Source organism: Epinephelus fuscoguttatus, linkage group LG19, assembly GCF_011397635.1.
Source record: "Epinephelus fuscoguttatus linkage group LG19, E.fuscoguttatus.final_Chr_v1".
Taxonomy (NCBI): domain Eukaryota; kingdom Metazoa; phylum Chordata; class Actinopteri; order Perciformes; family Serranidae; genus Epinephelus; species Epinephelus fuscoguttatus.
In genome coordinates, this window is record NC_064770.1 from 4,593,240 (window position 1) to 4,615,622 (window position 22,383).

General features: G+C 39.9%; 2 protein-coding genes across 2 annotated transcripts in view; one reads left to right on the plus strand and one right to left on the minus strand.

The window, feature by feature from the left end:
* Positions 1 to 10,735, minus strand: part of septin12 (septin 12) — a 111,591-nt gene extending 100,856 nt beyond the window's left edge. Inside the window, exon 1 of the mRNA XM_049560187.1 lies at positions 10,454 to 10,735. Within this exon, the coding sequence (XP_049416144.1) occupies positions 10,454 to 10,508 (55 nt within the window). The 5' untranslated portion in view covers positions 10,509 to 10,735. The remainder of the gene's footprint in view (positions 1 to 10,453) is intronic.
* The window catches only part of LOC125878864 (uncharacterized), a 489,748-nt gene that overhangs the window by 182,051 nt on the left and 285,314 nt on the right, over positions 1 to 22,383 (plus strand). The gene's annotated exons all lie outside the window — the stretch shown is intronic.

Consider the following 22,383-nt stretch of genomic DNA (forward strand, 5'->3'; position numbering starts at 1 on the left):
ATGGGAGGCAGTAGCTCAGTCCATAAGGACTTGGCTTGGGAACTGGAGGGGCAAGTTAGTTCGTTCAAGTCCTGGTCCAGAACAAATAAGAAGTCTAGACTTGTATCTGGAGAGGTGACAGTTCACCTTCTGGGCATTGCTGAGATACCCTTGAGCAAGACACAAACCCCCAACTGCTTGGGGTGCCTCTCCATGGGCAGCCCCTTCACTCTGCCATTTATTCATTTTATGTATGTATGCCTATGTGTATGACAAATTTAATTTCCCCTTGGAGATTAATAAAGTATATCTTATACTATATCATACATCTTACAATATATCTATCTTCTTTTTCTTCTTCATACTGTTTATAAAGCATTGCCTGTGCATGTTATATGTCAAAATAGAGGCCAACACCATTGTGTTGCATCATGCCTCTTTTGCTTTGGGGATGCCAGCATTCTGTCTAAAATCACACACTGGTGGCATGATGCCACCGCTGTTTGATTATGAGTAAAATGCAAAGGAGACATAAATAAGGGACTTCATAGTGGCCCTACAGCGTGACCTGTGTGTCAAAAGGGCTAATGTTTGTTTTACAAAGGTTTCTTAGGAAGTTTAGTCTTATTGTTGTCATGATTCTGAGGCTACAGCTGTTGTCATCCAGTATTACAGGTGTTGTTCCCCTCTTTTGTGAGGTTAGCAGAAAGCCTACTTAATTCCTGTATGCCAAGATTTAGGAGATGTTTCCATGACCTTTTCCACTAGTTTCGTTGCCTGACGAATTTTCAGTGAGACTGCAGATGAATTTAGTCCTATTTTTTCTTCAAAAACCAGTAACATTAGCTAAAATGCTTAATGGAAGATGCTGTGTATCACTACAATGGGTCAAGCAGTTATATAAACTACAGATGAGATATTTCAGGGTGCTGAAGGACACCATGAGGGAATTTCTTTAAATTTGGGACGAACATACACTTTGAGTCAAGGATGAACTGATCAGAATTTGATGGTTGAAAGTCAAAGGTCAATGTGTCTCGTAGGATTAAATGATCAACTGATGACATTTTATATCAAAACATCAAAGGTCAGCTTCACAGTGACATCATTATTATCTGCAAAAACACTTTTCTGGCCATTATTCAGCATCATATCTCAGGAACAGAAGGGAGACATTTGGTCAGATACTGACTTGGTTATACTCATCTTCGATGTCCACCTTGAAACTGTGCTGTCTATATAGATTGTCTGTGTTGCCTGGAGATGAGGGGTTAGATATGTGTGAAGCATCCATGTTTTTGCAACTTAAGATGAAGATTCACAGATGCATACAACTAAGGCACTAATTCTATTCTTTAAGTACCAGCAAATGGATATAGTTGAGGAATATTTGAATACAAATGGGTCTGCATAGGTGTGCTCTGGGAAAATTCAAACCTGAGATCATGACACTGAATTTGAACCTTCCTGATTTTTTTTCTTTATACTTTGCCTGCAGTAATGGTTTTGTGTCCGCTCTCTCACTGGTTCATTAGAACTGATCCAGTGTGTCTTAAAGACTTGACAACTCCAGACATGTCTGGGTACCAGGCAGCCCGCACTGATGTCGTGCCAAGTTCTGATCCATCATGGAAAAATGACTTGGCAGCAAGACACATTAAGTGCTACCTGTGTGTGTGTGTGTGATCATGGGCTCAAGACAGAGAGGGATTTAGGCTGATGAGCTGGAAACACTTGTTCATGAGATCTGGGGAAAGTGTGTGTGCAAAATACGAGTGTATGCCTGTTAACGCACATTACTGCCTGTATAGCTCTCTGTTCTTTTATTTTGTATTAATGGCAAACCGAAAACACAAACAAACTGGTGACTCTCGTTAGTGTTTGTGCTCCACTGCGTTGATACAGGCTGGAATGTACCACTTGTCATGAGCAAAGACAACAAGCTCTGTGTGTGTGTGTATGTAGGTGGGTGGGTGAGTGTGGATGTGTGCGTGTGGTATGGTGTGGTGTGGTGTGAGTGAGTGTGAGTGTGGTGTGTGGTCACTGGGTCAGTAAGTCATGGGACCCCCTCTGATCTTTGCAGGGTTCGCGCCCTGCCGGAGTGCAGTACCAGGATGTGACAGGACTGTGAGGGGCAGCTCTTGGCCCCCCTGACCTCCTCTAATCTCCCATGTCACTAAAAGGCCCCAATGCCCTCCTGTCTGTCCCTCCAATCAAGTAAACACCATCCACTGCCTCTACTTAGTCTGCTGATTCACCCAAGTAACTCCTGTGTTTGTCCCCACCTTTGAAAATATATTCCTGACTATGAAACAAAGAGTCCTTACACTCAAATGCCATTTAGTGTTATTTCCAGAAAAAGTTAGTCTACACAAAAATGCCATCATTCAGCCAGTCAGTGGTAAAATACATGTTCCAGGACTTGATTTTTTGCTATTATGTCCATATGTTTTGAACACAGCAAATATCTGTATATTAATGGATTGATGGATTGTATCAACTGATGTTTGTAGCGCACATTAAACATACCCTACAGACAGAATAGGGCAAGCTACAACAGCGGACCTGTGGAGTGTACATGCTTAAATGGCTGCTCTACTGTGAAAGTTGACACAAATTCATTCTGGGAAATAAGACAAAGAGCAATGAACATTTTAATTCTTATGAATATTCTGACATCAGAATTGTGATATAAATAAAATATTTTCATTTTTAAAGTAATTAACACCTGTTAATATATACAAGAAAGTATATATAAAATTATTAGGGCTTGACTCGAATGCTCGTTTAATCAAAGGTGGTGGCAAGTGTAATATATAGGGTTGGGTATCAGCGGTACTCAGGACAGTCCTAGAAGTCCAAAATTATTCAGTGTCAGTTATCACATTGGCATTGAAGGTGTGTTGATAGATTAACGTCATCAACTTATGCACTGAGAAACATGCAAGAAAATGTTCCACCTTGAAAGTTGCTGGTAGCTGCTGGCAGTAGCCTTTGAACTACTGCGTGAATTCAATTATTTTTCTCAGCCTATAGCTGCTGCTAGAGGCAGCAAAACATCCTTTAATTTTATAGTTATAGTTTACTAATGTATGAACTGGGGTTGCATAAGCCTCAAAACCTGTTACAACTCTTGCCCAGAGCAAGAGTGATCAATCAACGAATTGCGGTGTTTCCAGCTCCACCTTTTAGTACCGGATCAGTGTGGTACCGCAACAGAGGGATGAAAAAAAAAAAAGGTTTGGTACCAAAAAGGATTGGTGCCATCCACAACCTTTCCCAATAGAAACAGAAAAACTGCTCTTATGTGTGGCAACCCGAACTTAACCGGACTATAGCGAAGCTCCGGAAACACCAGTAACCTCCATAATCAGGCCGGTGTGCTACAATCAGCTCCCGGGGATGGCAGGCCTAGGAACTGGGCATTTTGCTGTTTATTTTACAGAGTGGAGGATAAAATTATCAGAGGGTAAAACTACAAATGACTACAAATTTTCTGCTTGTTGCCAGGGGTTGGCAAACTAATGACTATCAGGATTGTGCCTCTTCCTCTCTAAAAGTGCAGCTGAAGGGTCCCAGTAAGCTACACTGTGTCCTATTTGAAGTGCAGAAGTGGAGAGAATAAAAGGGAGAATCCCTGAGCCCAACACTAGGTGCGTGACATCACTTACAACCTACTCATACAGGCATAGTTTCACATATGAAACTGTCAGCTCAAGATCTTATCTGTAAAATTTATTTCCCAGCCAGAGGGCAACATTAAAAACAGACGCTGTGCCCACCTGTCAATCACTACTTTTAATCTGTTTGCAAAAAGATAAACTGTTGTAATAAAGTGCACATTGAGTGTGTAACTCTCACACTGTCGATCACCGAAGCATTGATGAGAGGGTCTGAGAAACTATTGCACCTGTTATTACCAGCCATTTACATGCAGTACCAGATATTTATTACTTCCAAAAAAAGCATCCAATGTGTTCCATAAACCATATTCAAGGCTCTGACTCACTACATGTGCATGGGTAATTCTGTTCTGTCTTTCAAAGAGAACATTTATAGTGAACGATTCTGGAAAGTTTTAAATACCAATATTATTTCAGTGTTTACAGTGTTTTTTACAATGTGGATCAAATCTTCTCCTCTGATTTGAGTGTAAAGACACACACAAAACTCCCTCTTTTTAATAGTGCTCCTTAAATAACATGCCTTTTACATGGTGGCTCCACTCCATCTGATTAAAACAGAAGTGGGCACTGGAAATGAGGCACCATCTTCCACCCAGCATTCCACAGCTGGCTGGCTAGCCCAGCATCAACAATTGCTCTCCTGTTACCAAATCAAATTTAGATCCGTCACGTCTGACTATTTCCCTACCATGGGGGCTCTCAACCCTAACCAAGTTGCAGGAGCAATCAGATTCACTGCCTTTAATACAGGATCATATGGAGCCTCTATAATTGTTACAGGTAGACTGAATCATTTCTTTTGCAAAAAGATCAAGTGCTGAAAGCTGAATAGCGTATGTTTCATTTTCAGTGTTAATTTATTCAGTTACAACCTTACTCCAAAAATAGTTGGGATACTGTGTAAAACCTTAATGAAAAAAAGAATGCAATGATTACTAAATCCCATCTGACATAGTATGTTTAATTAAATACAGTACAAAGATATTTGATGTTCAAACTGGTAAGAATTTTATTTTTGGTAAATATAAACTCCATCTGAATTTGATGCCTGCAACATGTTCCAAAAAACTTGGGACAGGGGCAACTCAAGACTGGGAAAGTTGTGCAATACTCAAAAACTCCTGCAACATTTCACAGGTAAACAGGTTAATTATAAACAGGTGACAGTATCATGGTTGAATATTAAAGGGGCAGTGTCAAAAGACTCAGCTGTGTACAAGCAAGGATGGTGCAACATTCACCACTTTGTAAAATGAATTGTGCAGGTGTGCCCAGCAGTGTAAGAACAATGCTGCTCAATGTACATTTGCAGGAATTTAGGAATTTCACCATCTATAATCCATAATATTAACTTATGATTCAGAGAATCTCTGCATGTAGGGGGTGTGGCCAAAAATCAATATTCCCACTAACTTCAATTCTTCAGACAGCACTGCATTAAAAAACAACAAGACCGTATAAAGAATATTACTACACATGCCCAGGAACACTTTGGAAAACCACTGTCAGTGAAAACAGTTCATCACTGCATCTGCAAATGTACCAATCTATCTTAGTCTACCATGCAAAGTGAAAGCCATATATCAACAACATCCAGAAACACTGCAGATTTCTCTGAGCCTAAACTCATCTGAGATGGACTGACACAACATGTGGTATGACTAGTCCACATTTAAAATTTGTTTGTGTTTGGAAATTTGTTGTTTTTGGAAATCATGGATGTAACTAGAGGAAAACGACCATCTTGATTGTTACCAGCATCAAAGTTCAAAAGCCAGCATCTGTGATGTATGGGGGTGTGTTGGTGCCCATGGCATCATGGGTAACTTGCATCACTGCTGTTTGTGATTGCGTTTTCTAAATTACATCATGTGCACATTCAACATATTTTCAGTTGTATCTAAACGCAAACTATTACACACACACACAAAACAAGGTACCTTACCGTACCAAATTCAAGATACTGGCACCAGTACCAGTATTGATTTAAATGCAAGCAGTACCCAGCCCTAGCCACTTTCTGTACGTGTTACAACAGTGTGGCTTCATAGTAAAAGAGTACGGGGACTAGACTAACCTGCCTGATGTCCAGACCTGTCTCCACTGAAAATTTGTGGTATATTACGAAGTTCAAACTATGACAGCAGAGACCCCATATTCAGGTAGTCAACACAGTACCGCTTAAAAATATCAGTTTTACAAAAGGATAATTATGATTAATCTTTGTACAAATCTTTACTTTTATTTCTTTAGCTAGCTTTCATTTTTAAAGTCTAAAAAGGTAATGGCTGTTCTATGGCATCGGTTTCAAATAGCCAACAGTTGTGCAAAAGCAGCTACAGTGGCGGTCTTCGGCCAAAGGCTACGCTAATTTGTTTAGAGGCACAGATCAACACCTGTCTAAACAGAGGAATGTGGAAAGAAAGTAAGAACGAAATGAGATGGGGCAGCTTTTGTTGTACTGTCCCTGCAGGGTCCCAGGACATGATGGATCACCCTGAGGAAGAACAAAGTCTGTTCATTCTGACATTCTTTCCTGCCCTCACTGTCCTCACTCTGAAGATGCTCACACAGGAGTTAAAGAAGCTGTTCTTCATTTTTCTTCTCTTTTGTTTATTCTCAAATTGTTACATTATCATCACTCACAGCAACTGTATCCTGTGTAAGGTTATATTTGAATTCCAAATAAGTGATGACAGAAAATTGGAGGCGACAGAAAGCTTGCTGGCAAGTGGAAGAACACTCACTGCTTGTGAAAGGTTGATCACAAGACAGTCAGATCATATGTCATGTATTTTCCATGTCCACACCATGACATAAGACCGACCTTTTGACAGTATTCACTTTGGACAGCATTTTCAAAAAGCTCTGTCTGGGCGGTAATATGACAGAAACCCCTGTTGTCGTTGTCTTTAGACGTTATATTGTAAGAACGTTTTTCTGGTTTTGCGTCAACAAATATGTTAATGACGTAGAGTGGACAACATCACTCGAAAGCAGATGGCTAAAACCAGGTAAAAAAGAATATCCATTTCTAGCGCATTAAAGAACAACAAGTCCTCCAAATTTTACAACAAAATACATTGTTTGTCCATACCCTCTGGAACAGAAGTCTTTTCTATTCTGACACCCCCAGACAACAATGTCATCATCCATTGAGATGTTTCACTGTGGACATCATCATATCTCGGGTAGACATCGCCCAACCCTAACGGATATGTTACAATTGTATGTTTCATAAGTATCATATCAACATTTCTGAAGTGATGTAGTGTATGGGCTGACTTTGTCATCGGGAGATGGAGGTGATGGAGGATGGCATGCCACCTGCATGTAGGTGAGACACCTGCCAAGCTGCAGATCACCATTCCAACAAACAGCAAAATCTACTTTTTTAGCAAGTTATGGCTTCATACCCAGGGGCTTTTAGGTTACCAAATGTGGGTGTTTTTTAATGACCCATGCTGTGTTTCCACCTGTGCTAGTGCCAAGAAAAGCCATTGGCCTCTAGTTTCGCAGACCGGGTGAGGCGGAGAGGCAGCGCACCTGCGCTTCACCAACTGGGTGTGGCCAGGTGGATTTTGCAAGTTTGACATAACATAAGATGCTGTGGCTGTTTGTGGTTGGCTGAGAGGGATGTGAACTCATTACTTTGCAACTGTGTTAATCAAATCAGGTTGGGTTTCCATTACGCGTGCCAAACGTGCCAAACGGTGCCAATCCCTTTGATCTGACATCAGATGTGACGGGACAGTCGATATAGAGACACATTTATGTGCTGATTGCAGATAGTTGCATTGAATAGTGTTTTTGTGGGTATTTATTGCATTGTTAATGTGCCTGATATTCTGGAAACCTGTCTGTGAGGTTTTGGTGACGTGTGCGCACTGTCCGCCAGTCAGCCAAACTTCAGCTTACACCGGCTGCGCTCCGCCTGCACTGACAGTAGACGTGGTTTCAGCTGGCGAGCTTTTAGCGCACCTTTGGCGAAGCCTTTTGGCACAAAACTGTCACTGCGCCAAGCTGGGTCTGTCGACACCTCCCCCTGCTGCGCCACCACACCCATCTCAGCGCACCTCAGTCTGCCAAACTACCAAACTGAGCGCGCCTCGGGTTGCGCTGCTTGAAACTAGCTCTGCGTGGGGTTCGCCACCCTGCGCTGCGCCGGGAAACTAGAGCCCATTGTGTTTTTGCCATGATGTCATTGCGTTTCCTGCTGGGATAGTGTCATGAAAAGCGGTTGTTTTTTACCACAATATCACTACATTTCCTGCCAGGATAGTGCTACAAAAAGTGGTTGTTTTTATGGAGAAATCACTACAATTCCTGCTGGGATAGTGTCATGAAAAGCAGTTGGTTTGAACTTCAACATCATTGTGTTTCTTGCCAAGATAGTGCCACGAAAAATCAGTAGTTTTTTACTGTGACATCACTGCGTTTCCTGCCAGGATAATGCCATGAAAAGCATTTCTTTTTTATTGTGACATCACTGTGTGTCCAGTCGAGATAATGCCATGAAAAGCATTTATTTTTCTACCGTGGCATCACTGCAGTGACCATGGCTTCCTGCAGGGATAGTGCCATGACAAGCAGTTGTTTTTTACTGTGACATCACTGTGTTTCCTGCTGAGATAGTGCCACAAAAGATCAGTCATTACATTACTGCTTTCCCTGGATGGATAGTGCCATAAAAAAGCGGTTATTTTTACGGCGACATCACTGCAGATGAGAATTTGATTTTGATGAATAATCCCCAGTAATGTGGTTATAATAATTACATGGGCAAAGGCAAATAATACAATAGTAGAGCTGTTTGGTAAGTTCAGAAAATGACATAATTTTACTGTAATGCAGCCGTTAATATCACACTATCTATACATAGTGATATATTTTTTTTAATGTTTACTTTTTGTGGGATAGGGTTTTGTGAGTTTACTTTCTAGTTAATTTCTTCATTTTCCCTTTAAGAGAAGTATTCACTTTTGTGTTACTGAAATGTTGAATACAGACTTTTTTGGAAAACAATAAAAATTAAAAAATTTAGGGATGTACAAATCACAGAAAAAAAACGTCAGTGCCAGCCATGCCTCAATTGATGTTAAGCAGAGAGACTTACAGCCAGCTCATTCACATAGTTGAATTTACTGCTTCTAAAAGATACTATTGTCTCCTTATGGGATGCTCTCTCTCTCTCTCTCTCTCTCTCTCTCACAGACACATACACACACACACACACACACACACACACACCAAAGGGGCTCAAGGCTTTGCCTACACTATGTTATTAGTGCTGCTCTTTTACCTGCCCAGGCCATTTTACATCTGACTGCAGTAATTATACCGTAAGTCTCATTCAAAGGCACACTAAACCAAACATTATGAAGTGACTCAAACAATTTTTTGCTATGAAAAAGACAAAAATATTATTATTTTTTTTTAAAGCACTGGCTTAGGATAGGGACATAACTTTAGATGGCTATTTTAATAAAAAAAAAACATGCTTTTGAGGGTGTGATTTAATGAAACATGAAAATAATCGACCTTCAGCAGGTTTGGAAAGCATGTTTTCTTTAAAATCGCCAAAATTACACCATTTATCATAGCCAGAAATTGAAAAACATAATTATCAATGGATTTTCAAATATCCGACGGTCCTTGAGCGCATCATGTTTAGCAGTCTGAGGAAGAGCATCACGGATCGCTTTTTTCTTTTTTCATGCTTGAGTGCATCATGTTCAACTAATGCTTCCCAGAAAAAAACAGAAGTAAATCTGAGCTTAACCCTTTGACACCTTCCAGAAACAAGGGTAAAAAGGCAGCGAGCAACTTACTAAGACCTGTCCCACAAATAGCAAAAAGAAAAAACAATAGATTTAGAAAAACAAATTTTAACTGTGAAAAAAGAAAGGGAAAACTATACTTATTATTACTATATTGTTATTATTATTATTATTATTATTATTATTAAATATCTAAAATTATGTGCAGAATTAATGTAATTTTTAAGCACTTTTTTCAGGTCATTTTCTTGTTTGTTGGTTTTTAACTTTACTGTTTACCAATTTTTTTGGTTTTACTTTTCTATTTTTTACTAATTTCTTGCAGTTTTTCTTTATCTTGTAATTTCTTTTTTCGGTGCTCATTGCCTTCTTCCATATTTTTGAAGCTCAGGTTCAAAGGGCTAAGACAGTGATAGTTTATCAAAATCACTTTATTCAAAATCGCTGACTTCAACTCCAGAATTCTGTCCTTAACTTTAAACTTTCAAACATGAAATGGTAAGTTTTAAAATCTAAGAACTATTTGTAGCTTCAGGGAGGGTCAAGATTGAAAATAAATAAATAAATAAAATCAAGTCCCAACCCAACCACCCCCTTCCTGTGTTAAGTAAAGAACAGTCCCTTGATTTTGATTTTTTTTACTCCTCTTTCCCTGTGATCAACCAGTGTGGAAGTGGATGGACTAATTGTGCCCAGCTCTACTTTTAACGAGCACTAAATACAATCTGATTTTTATTGCAGGCTACAGATGGTTGTTTGCATTTTAAAAGTCTGGGAAATTTCAGTGTACAGGCTATTTGCGCACCTGACTGCAACAGTCATTTTTCAGGAAAACCAGCCTACTTCACAAAAAGTACGTTTAGTAACGTTGCCGTTTAGCCCCCCCCATACAGACACAAGTTTTCACTTTGAACAGAGAAGGTGAAACAGCCTCAAGCTACAGCTCCACATTTACATGCCAACGAAACAGGCAGCAGTAAAGTAATTTTAATATTACAACCTACATACCTTCAAAATCTGATAAAATCCCTTCGAGGTGGTCATTCACGGAAAGTTCCGACATCCTGACTGAGTGCAGAAGGCTCCGTGATGCCGCTCCGAGCCAGATGAGATAAAACGGAACTCTCTGGGTAACTTGTATTCCCTATCAAAAAGAAGCTACACTGGTCCGGGCTAATGTGTGCAGACAAGGAGCCGACTGCGCTGAGCTGTGTCCTGGCTGTCCTCTCTGTCCTGTGCGTGTCCTCGCTGCCTGAACTCCAGGAGCATCGGCGTGTCTGTAGCCCAGCCCCCCTCCTGCCCCTCTGCTCGGCTGCCTGCAGGATGCAGCCCGGACCCGGGGGTGACAGGGGGCGGAGGACGGACGGCTGTTGGGCGGAGCCGTATGCAACACCTGGAAAAAAAAATCCTCAGTCAAATTTCTCTTTCCTTTGCTGACTCCTATAGGCGTCAAAAGGACTGAGAAGTGTCTGTCTGTTCAGAGTCTTACCCAGCGGGCTCACAGAAAAGGCCAGTCTAGCCCCTTGCCTACCGACATAGTGACCAACCTTTCACTTAGGATGCTCCACATTGGTCTCAGGCAAGGGCGTAAATGTAGACAGTGCAGGTAGTGCTGTTGCATTGGGGCCCATGAGGTTGAGGGCCAATAGAGAGAGTAGGTCCCTCAACAATGTGTTGGGAATGTGCCCTTATGAGTGATGAGTCATGTGACAAAACCATATGTGCATGATAGCGTGCACTAGGGCCATTGTAACTACCTTACATCAATGGTCAAAGGACCCAAGCTCTGGGAAAAGTGGTTTTGGGATGTATGTAGATAATGTTCAGGTCAAGCAATTGTATGGGCTTTGTCGTGGATAGAGGAGGTCAAACCCCCTAATAGTGTCATTTGTTACAATTCTGCTGCTGATTTGTTAGCTTTGAGAGGTTAGACGTCAAGGGCCTGCCCTGATCTGCTCCTTGAGGTCTTGTGCAGTTTGTTAAGGATTGAGCTGCCAAGCAGTGGAATAAAGAAATGAGGACGGGCCCTAGTGCCCATTATTATGACGGCCCTATTGCACACTATCATGCATGTACTGTCAACAACATCAACACACATATTACCCAGCAATCATCATTGCATATCTGACAAAATATCAATGAAAGTAAGACATTAATTATTTGATTAAATTGTTTTTAGAGTATATTTATAGATTTTATAGCTCATATAGAAAAGTATTTAATTTTGTTTTAGATAGCTGCTATTTAAAAATGAAAAATAAAACAAAACTGTGGGTGTGCCTTTTTTAAGGAAATGCATAAAGCAAATGGCTTTTATTTTGTTTGTTTTATCATTTATCTTTGAACACATATATTTCCAAGGTGGCAATCTGAATCACTTATAGGGCCCACTCTATACGGACTCCTCAACCCCAGGGGCCCCAGAGCAGTCGCACTGCCTGCACTGTCTATATTTATGACCCTGCTATTAAGTAAGGTTTCTGTGGGCCTCAGGACACATGGGACTAGTCGGAAATGAAATCTCTGATAAAGTGGCTAAGGAAGCTATTTTAAGAGAAACTATTGATTTGAATGTTCAGGTGGGAAACTGTGAATGATTTAGCATTTGCCAAAGAAAAACAAGAGCTTCAGTGGCAAAAAGAGTGGAAAGAAATGTGAAGGGGCATATGTTACTTCTCTCTGCAGCCCTCTGTAAGAGGATGATTAAATCTGGAAGAAGGGATGATGTTGTTTAAACAAGGCTGAGACTGGGGCATTGTGGTTTAGCCAGTTATTTAAAAGCCATAGCCAAGCATCCAGACGGTTTGTGTCAGTATGGAGAATTGGAAACAGTCCAGCAAGATGTGCTCTCTTGTAACAAATACAGAAATGAAAGGCAACAGTTGTTAAGGAACCTGTCAGGTCTGGGTTTACCAGCTTTCTCCTGCAAATCTGTTTCTGTGTCTCCTGATTGATAGAGTAGTCCTGAAATTTCTCTATGCTTCTGGGCTTTATTTGAAAATATAAGGTAAAGATTAAACTCTTGCTGTGGAGGTTAGTATTACATTTTATTAGTGTACAGCCTGCCGGATCCTCATTAGAAGAAGTAGAAAAAGAAGAAGAAAAAGAAGGATGCTCCACATTGTAAAACATTAGTGATGGGCAGACCAATTCTTTTCACAGAATCGGTTCCTTTCAGTTCAAACATATAAATGTATTAAACCTTTTGAGCTTTAATGCTGTTTGTAAAATATGATGTCAGTCTCTCAATGTTACAGAAATGTCACTGGCGCTTTTTGAAGGGCAAGTAGCAGACGTCCCAGTAAAGGCCAAAACACACCGGCAGCGAACGCTGCACATCAGAAAATATGATCTTATTATTTTCAATGTAAAACCCCACATCCATGGCGGTTAGACGTGCATTGGCGCTACTGGACATGCTGCCCCAAGGCACTTTACACCACTGTCCTATTTCCGGCCTCACCGTCCCGGGAATTAAATGTATTTTTTCCCCCACTCACTCTTCTGCTTGTACATACGGGCTCCCACAGCAGCTCTTTTCTCTGCTCCTATGGCAGCTTGACTCCTCTCCTCACCCCTGATGCGTAAAGACAACACTGTAGCTGTTACTGTCTTGTATATGACAAAGAATGGCTGAGGAGAGAGACCCGTTGAGGTTGAGAAATATCTCGAGCTCAGCGACTTACAGTCCTATCATCAAAAAGACAATGTCCAAAAAGATATTGCCTGGTGAGTCATAGCTCTGGAGATGGGCTCGTCAGGTGAGAAATCAAGTTTAGTTAGGGGCTGTCCACACATGATTTTAAGCTAATGCAGAGGTGGAGGAAGAACAGATCTTTCAGTAAAAGTAGCAATAACTTTGCATGGTTGTTTGTTGACAAGCTGCAGTGCAACATGTCCACTGTGTGCCAGGAGTGGCACTTGACGTGCTGCACATTACACACCGTGGTGGCACTGGTGTGATTTACCTCTGCAGCCTTTTGCTGCATTCATGTTGTATTGGACCAATCTGAAAAATTAGATCATATTCAGTGGCTCACCAGATGCATTTCATTTGCTCTTTGTTATCAACATGTTGTTTCAACACTGAGCAATAAAATTTAACAGCACATCTTCTTTGAAACATCCATGTTTTCCCACAATACAACTTAAAGCTCATAAACATACCGAAGTCAGAAGAACAAACATCTGAGGAGCACATAAATGCACCACTGGCCGTGGCTGGTGAAGGTCTCGAATAGATGTGATTAAATCAGTCCTCACTCGTTATTCAGGGCCATTGCTGCACTACATCATGACACATTACAGATTCATGAGCACTTGTACATTGTACAGGCTGACCCAGTTCATCACTGACAATCTATATCATATAGGAATTTAGTGATGAGAACTAATCTTTTCACCTTTCATTGATTTAATGTAAATAATTGCTGGAGTTTTCTTAATTTCCAAAAGCTTAATTAAAATCTTGTTTTCATTTTGAGAATCATTTCATAACTTATAAACATGAGTTCTTCTGACTTGATGTCATGTGAACAGCGGTGTTATCATCCTCTCTTTATGTATCTGCTCTTTCAGGAGTTGGTTAATTTCCCCTCATGTTTTTATACTTTCCATTTTTTCTTGTAGTTTGAAGGAAGAAAATGCTGTGGACTGGATGTAGATTTTGTGTGCACACTCATATTCCCCAGAGGATGAACTTTTGTCTCTTTGGACTGAGTTAGGAGATTACTGCTTTTATTGTATTTTCACAGGTAGTAAGAATTGATTTCTCTGAAAGACAGTCAACATTCCTCACCTTAAGAAACACCCAGTCAGATGATTTCGTTCCAATAATAATTAGTTCTTAATGTCCTGAAGTCAATAATTCCTTTTTTTCTGGTAACATGCTGAACAAAGTTGCAGTGTATTTGTCTTTAGTGACACATTACTTTAGTTCAACCTCATTCAGTGTAACAACCAGACACTCAAAGTAGCTTACTCACTAAACCCCAACTGAAGGACACACACACACACACACACACACACACACACACACACACACACACACACACACCACCCTCTGTTCATATCATGAAAAGCCACTGTGGCATTAATCCCCCCTGGTTCAGAGCCACAGGGCTAATGAGAGCCCCCCGACCCAACAGGAGTGTGTGTGTGTGTGTGTGTGTGTGTGTGTGTGTGTGTGTGTGTGTGTGTGTTTTGTGGTGGCTGTGGGAATTTAGTCACATGGGTTTGGCTCCTCTCTCTCTCTCTCTCTCTCTCTCTCTCTCTCTCTCTCTCTCTCTGTGGCTGCTTAATTGCCCTGTTTCCTGTGATATGCTCGATAGCTCCAGACGGTGCATCTGTGTGTATATACATGTGTGAGTGCGACTACAACTCTGTGTGTGTGTGTGTGTGTGTGTGTGTGTGTGTGTGTGTGTGTGTGTGTGTGTGGTGTCTGTGTGTGTGTCTGTGTCTGTGTCTGCATGCTCGTGCTCCAACTCGCCTGAAGGAATCCTCTTGTGCAGTGCTTGATGTCTGCAGTGAATTGTCAGGGCCAAAGTATTCAGGCACCACATACCAGAGCAATTTAGATAGATGGGCTCATAGTCATGATGGAATATGATACATGAAGAGTAGAATCAGATTTTAGGAGAACCTTTTTTTCTGATAACCTGGGTGTTATTTTTTACAGTTCTCCCCATCATGTCCATTAAATATGATCACACTTCACCCACAAGCATAATTGCAGAGCATGGCAGCTCCTATACACTGCTCTGCAACATGTGCATTGGGGTGAAGAAACACTGGTTTTTAACAGGTTTTAACAAGTTAATTTTAACACAAATATCTGAAATGTTTTTGGGTGCGGAAATAGAAGTCATACATAATAAAGCCAAACAATAATAAAAAAAAGCCATCAACTAATTTGTTTAGCAGCTATTCCAAAGGATCTTCAAACATTTAGGGAATACTAAGGGATGTTAACAGCTGACCAGCTCTTTACTCAGACAAGGATACAGGAGAGGTCAATGGTCATTGACCAAGCTCTGCCTCCAATGCACACTGGGATGGTTTGCAGCCAAGAGTGAAGCGGCTGGAATGAGAGTCAGTGCCTTTAATTCTGAGGCCATGGTACTCTGCAAGAAAATGATAGATTGCCGCCTTCAGGTTTGTATTGAATATCTGCCCCAGGTGAAGGAGTTTAAGTATCTTGAGGTCTTGTTTACAAGTTAGGGTAAGATGGACCAGTTGATAGATAGATGAATTGATGCCATTGCTGGCAGTGAGGCATTAAAGTCACGGTGAAGGGGAGTTGAGCCTGAAGGAAAAGCTCTCAATATACCAGTTGATCCTTGTCCTGAACTTTACATATGAGCTTTGGTTAATGGCAAAAAAGATCACAAATGCAAGTAGTCAAAATGAAATTCTTTAATAAGTTGGCCAGGCTTATTCTTAGAGATGCTGTGAAGAGCAGTGTTGGGCTACTTGGTAAATGTAGTGAGCTAAGCTACTGGTTACCCAACATCAAAATATCAGAAAAGCTATCAGCAAAACAAATTGGCAGGCAAAATATGTTCAGTTGAATTGTTTATCATAAAACAACAGACTTACTGTATGTTAAAACTTTTTTTCTTTTCTTTTCTCTTTTTATCTTAAAGACTTAGGTTTCTAGTTTCGCAGACCGAGCGAGGCGGATGCACAACGCACCTGCGCTTCGCCAACTAGGTGTAGCCAGGCAGATTTTGCAAGTTTGGCACACTGTGCGTGCTGGCACAGCTACTCCTCTTTCCCACCTCCGTCCCTCCTACCTGCACAAGTCGGAAAGAGGGAGGAGAGAAGGCGTGGAGTGGGTTTTACACATCACACCAATCAAATGAGCCCCTCTCCTCACCCTTAAATGCACCGCACAAAGGCGTAATGAGAGTTTACTAAATTCGCCATGGCAGAAGAGAACAGCAGCATCAGGAAACCCTGCATGTGCATGCTCTTGTTCTTGTTGAACTGTTGTCATTGACTCTATTTCTGCAATAACTTCACTTATTGCTGTGTTTATTCTACTAACATTAGAGTAAGCGCTTGTGGCTTCGGGAGCTGCCATTACTGTTCTGCAAGCTGCGGCCTGTATTTACGCCATCAGCTACAACACAGTCCCTGATTTGCTGCTTATGTTGTCAGCTACAGTGCGGATCACTGATTGGCCCTCACTGGATTTTAATTTCTGAAGAGAGTTTGAGAAGACAGCAGGGCCAAACTGATACAGAGAGCAAAACAGAGATTTGAACTTACGTCATTAGGATGGTCTTACTAGGCTAACTTACCATATATTCATTTTTAAATTGATCAAGTATATGATCTGACTTTGTCATCCAGAGATAGAAGTGATGGGGTGGCGACTCGCAAGACATCTCGGTGAGGCCTTTTTTTTAGCGACCCATTGCTGTTTTTCTAAAAGGGATAGTGCCACAAGAAGCAGTTGGTTGGTTTTTTTTAACCAAGAAATCGTGGCATTTTCCAGGTGGAATTGTACCCCCAAAACAAGATATTTTGAGTCAAAACATGATCTTTCCTAATCTTTTGTGTCTAAACCTAAAGACAAGTTAAATATAGCATTGCTGAAACATTAAAGTTTCAACATATCAACTACATAATAACATACAAATTAAATTTATGGTTTGCAGAAATGTACCATGCCAACAATTTTGTTTTGGTGACTGGGTTGCCAAAAGGCCTCTTGAGTTCCATTAAAGAGTATGAAGTAGACTGGCTCTATTTTAAAACTGTCTTGAGATAACTTTTGAATTGGTGCTATATAAACAAAATTTACCTGAGTCAAGGTGGTTTGGGGATCTAATATGGATGTGTCTTAGATGTCTCCCTTTGGAGGTACTTCAGGCAAGTCCAATTTTGAAGAGACCTCTGGAAAAGACTTGAGACAATGTTGGGATTAGATCAAATCTGGTGTGAGAATTGAGTCACATCTGCATAGAAATACATTTTAATAGTACACCATGTAGCATATATTATACACTCCTTTTGTACCTAATGCAGTAAAGGTTTCAGTAACTAGCAAAGATAGCATTAAAAAAAACAAAAAAACAACTTAAACTCTTCTGTTTCTTTCAGAGACCACTGGAACCATTCAGAAAATAAAGTAAATGTTGAGAAGTTCAGTTACTGATGAGTGGACACTCTTCTCTTTTGGAGACCCATTTTATTATTTAAGATGATTAGACAGCTGTATTCTGACATGAAACTCTTACCTGAAGCACCTTTATAGTGCATAAACAGCTGCTCAGTGGCCTTGTAAAAGATAATAATAAATTCCTAACCTCACACACTGCACACATACTGTACAGCATATATGGACTGTGCATATTTAAACCATTTCACACATCTGTCCAACCTGTCTGGTGATACGAATATATCTAGAAACATTACGAATTAAGACTTTACCCAGTGTGGGTCTGGGTGGTTTTCAGATTTAAAAAAACATTCCTAAGGCTTTCACTTTTTTCACTGGTAGAAAGAGATGAAATGCTTCCAGCAGAAATAAGAATAAATTTAAGATTAGAAGTTGAATAAGCTTTATTAGCAATACTGATGTCTAAATATTTTAGAATCGAAACATGCCAAACTCTTTTTTTTCTTGCATTCTTACATTTAATGGTATACAGAGTGATCATGACTCAAAAGTGTGTTTATACCTGCAATTTTACAGTTGTAATTGAAAAATGTCTCATCTGACTGTCTAAAAACCCTGGAATGGTCTTGCAAATGTTCATTTTAAACTTTGTGTCTCTGAGGTACTTCAAAGAACTTTGTGGAACATCAATGAAGTGCCTTTAAGAACTTAATTATAGGTTTGTAAAAGACACCATTCATCAATCACAAAGGTACTGTAAATGCTGCACTGCAAATTGTTGGCTATCCAATGAATATCTTTTATGTTAAATATTTCAATAAAGGCACTGGAGTCTTGATGTGAAGTGTATGTAACAAAAAACAAAACAAAACCCCCCCGAAATCTCAGAGGTCCACTTATTAGCTTTTAAGGCCTTCAGCTGCATGTACCAGCCTAGTATCATAGAATAGGCTGTTCGCATGCACTGTTAGTACCAAAGTAATGCACCAAAATTTGTACATTTCCCACGTTACGATGAACGAGTAATTCATGTGTAATTCATGTATATGGAAGGCTGCAATTACGTCACAAATGCACTGACGTGAGTAAAGAGAAAAGTGGTCCCGAGTGGTCCAATTTGGCAGCATGTTGGGACTTGACCTAGTACTTTATTGAGAAACCAGTGTTCAGAACTGAGTCAAACTTTAACTGAACTTTGAGTCCTTTTAAGGTATGTCCTCATGTTTCTTTTGCTAAACCTAACCACAATCACTTCACTTACTTAAACCTCACCTCCACCAGGAAACATTACTTAACGTTATGTTAAGGATGTAATATAATTCATGGGGTGCTAATTTGTGCTGTTTGTGCATTTTGAAAACACTCTGATCGGAAGTTCAGCCCAGCGTGCAAGAAGGGAAACGGAAATGAGAAAAGTAAACAAAGAGCTAAAGTCCAGAGGGAGTGATACCAAAACAAACTTGTTACATAAGGTAAGATTATTTTTCTTCAGCCATTGAACCCTTTAGCAGAAACATTCATGGTGGTTTATGTTATTGTTCACTGGTGCACAGTAAATATCCTCTGTTCTTTCAACCCTGGATTGTGCTGTTGATGTGTTAACTGGCTAACTAGTCTCAAGATGGTCTTCTGGATTCCCTTTATGAATGATGATTACAGACTACTGCCATCTGCTGGTGTGAAGCTGTAGTTTTTGCAGTGTGTTCATGTGCAGCTTGTTTGCTGGGACATGGCGACATCAGGCAACACAGCAGGGGGCTTCATTACTGCTAGTTCTCTGGAGTCACTTTGGTGTGCCTGGGCCTTATGGACTTTTGTTTCCCATATAAAACCAAAACTCAGTGTACTTATGTGACTGTATGTACTTTATGTGACTACACGAAGTTTGTAAGTTTACCCCACTTATGTCCCACACGTAGCTATTTTAACCAAAACCACAATATTTTCCTAACCTAAGTATTTTTTTTTTGTTCTCTAGACATAACCAAACTTGCAACCCTTTCACAACCAAACTGCAACCATTTATGATTGACTTTGCATTGGCATTGTTTTTGTGTTGCCGGCATGTAACTTTAACAAATTTGTGCCCACCACCACATAATGTGTTGTTTTGTTTAAGAGGTCCTTTTTATTTCACATATTTCTGAGACTGTGTTGACATGTCATGGTCTTCACTAAAGACTTTATTAAGTCTGTTAATTCACTGAATAAAGACCATGAGATGAAAACCGTAAAAGACAAATTTATATCTTCCTACACATATCATCCACAAAGTACAATCACAAATCTTTATACATTATCTATAAACCCAACTACACTAAATGATACCCAAAGTAAAACTTGGAAGAAAACAATGTATGTTTATAATAAATAATTACAAGGTTGACTTCAGCTGGATTTTATCATAATCTCATGAACTGCTTTTCTTTTTTAAGTGTGGAATTGTAGAACCAATTATCATTTCACCCTCAAGGGGTTCCTGGAGGCCACCCAGGGAGATGTTCTTGCATCAGTTTGGGGCAGCCGCTCAACAGGCACTGGGAACCTATCATTAAACAGTGCACTATGTAGGCAGTACTATACAGTATTTAGTTTAATGATCAAACTCTACGTGACCTTTAGTAAGTGTACTTAATAATCCATTTAAAGATCATTGCAGTGTGCTTTCCACAACTCAAACAACTGGGGCTGACTTTAGTTAAATGGTATCACCACCCTGAATGCCTGACTTCATTTGCCACACAGTAATCCCTCAGGAAATTCTCAACTGCAAGTGTGTGTGTGTGTGTGTATATATTTGGCTTGACTGGATTTTTTCTCAGTTCAAGCTACAGAAACACCACTGTTGGTGTGGGATTAAGTGTGCATGGGTACACTAAGAGAAACATGACTTCATGCCCTTCATGACAGTGAAGTAAATACAGAAGTTCTTCCTTTAATTGTTAAGAATCCATCATCAAATAAAGAGTGTTTAAGTGCCAGGATGGGGTGATTTCCACTGTCATAATGGTTCTGTACTAAATATAAGGTTAGATCCAAAGTGAAAAAGTAAAAATAGTCTATTTGGTGTACAGTGTTTTCTCACTGTTCCATAGGGTACTTGTTTTGGATCAAATCCTACCATGTGAGTCCAATGCTATGTCTCAAATTAGATACTTTGGTTAGTATATGTAAATACATATATCAGCTTCTTTGCTCATGTGACATCTTCTGTGTTTATTTGAATGTGCTTTCACAACATGCTTCCATCTATTAATGTCCGTGACTGACACTGACTGGTTCATTCACCAGCTGATCTGAGATAATAATAGCTGTGGCATTTTGCAAGGATTTACAATTTGTCAAGCATCTGATTACAAATCTAATATATCTAATATATATATATATATATCTCTATCTATCTATCTATCTATCTATCTATCTATATCTATATCTATATATATATATATATATATATATATATATCTCTATATATATATATATATATATATATATATATATATATATATATATATATATCTATATCTAGATATATATATATATATATATATATATATCTATATATCTATATATCGATATCTTCTATCTATATATATATATATATCTATCTATATATCGATATCTATATCTATATATATATATATATATCTATCTATCTATCTATCTATCTATCTATATAGATATATATATATATATAGATATATATATATAGATATATATATATATATATATATATATATATATATATATCTATATATATTCAGCCAAAAAAAAGATATATAAGAAAACTGACTGTATAACATGTAGACAGACCTTGTTTATTATAAACGGGTGTGGTAGGAACCCAGATGCAGCACCAAAGTGGTCAAGATAGTGTGTAATGACCTTCAATGTACCGTGTGGTCAATTTTGTGGCTTGGAGCCTTCCAAGACACAGGTTTAGTCCCAAGTATTAGGTATGACATGCTGAATCAGAGAGCAGGTTAGTCAGTGGAGTGCGCTGGATGCACACAAACAGCAAAAAGTTCAAACGTGTGCAGTGGTACCACGAGAGAGCAGACAGAAGGTGATTTCAGATAAGCAGAGGGTTCAATACCGCGTGAACACACATGGGAAGCCAACCCACCTGTGGGGAGCAAGCGATAGGTAAGAACCGGCAAGGAGTCGAGGAACCAGTGGTGATGATGAGTGGATCTTGTGTTGCACACACAAAGGCAGAATGTGCGGCCATGCAACAAGATAATCCACAACAGAGGAAATCCCAGGCAACAGAACAGGTAAATGCACAACATAGAGTTGACTGGTAATCTCTCCACACAGCCAAGGGGAACAGGTGAACAGAAACTAGGAAGGTGGAAGCAGAGCTCTTGGTTGGGGACAGAAGGCTGAGTGGTTTACTAGGGAGCAGGCAAAGCAGGAGAGTCAGAGACAGGCGAAGTTGGCAACGAGAAAGCAGTCTGGGAACACGCTGGAAAGTCTTACATGGAATAACAAAGAAACAATCTGGCCATGAGAGTCTGTGAGGCTGAGGTATTATAGTGGCAAGGAGAAATGAGGCACAGGTGAGCTGAGTTGGCTCGATGAGGTGGGTGTGGTTGGCCGGCAGGAGTGGGAGATGTGTGGACAGGTGATAGGCTGGTGGGTAGGTGTGATGGAGAGGCTGGGTGAGTGGAAATTAACTGGGTCATCTGAGAGAATAGCATGTAGGACAGGTGGAAGTGCACACTGTGACAGAAATAAATTTATGTCATACACATACGCATTACAATATTGCATATTGTAATGCACACAAATCAAATATGACACTAAG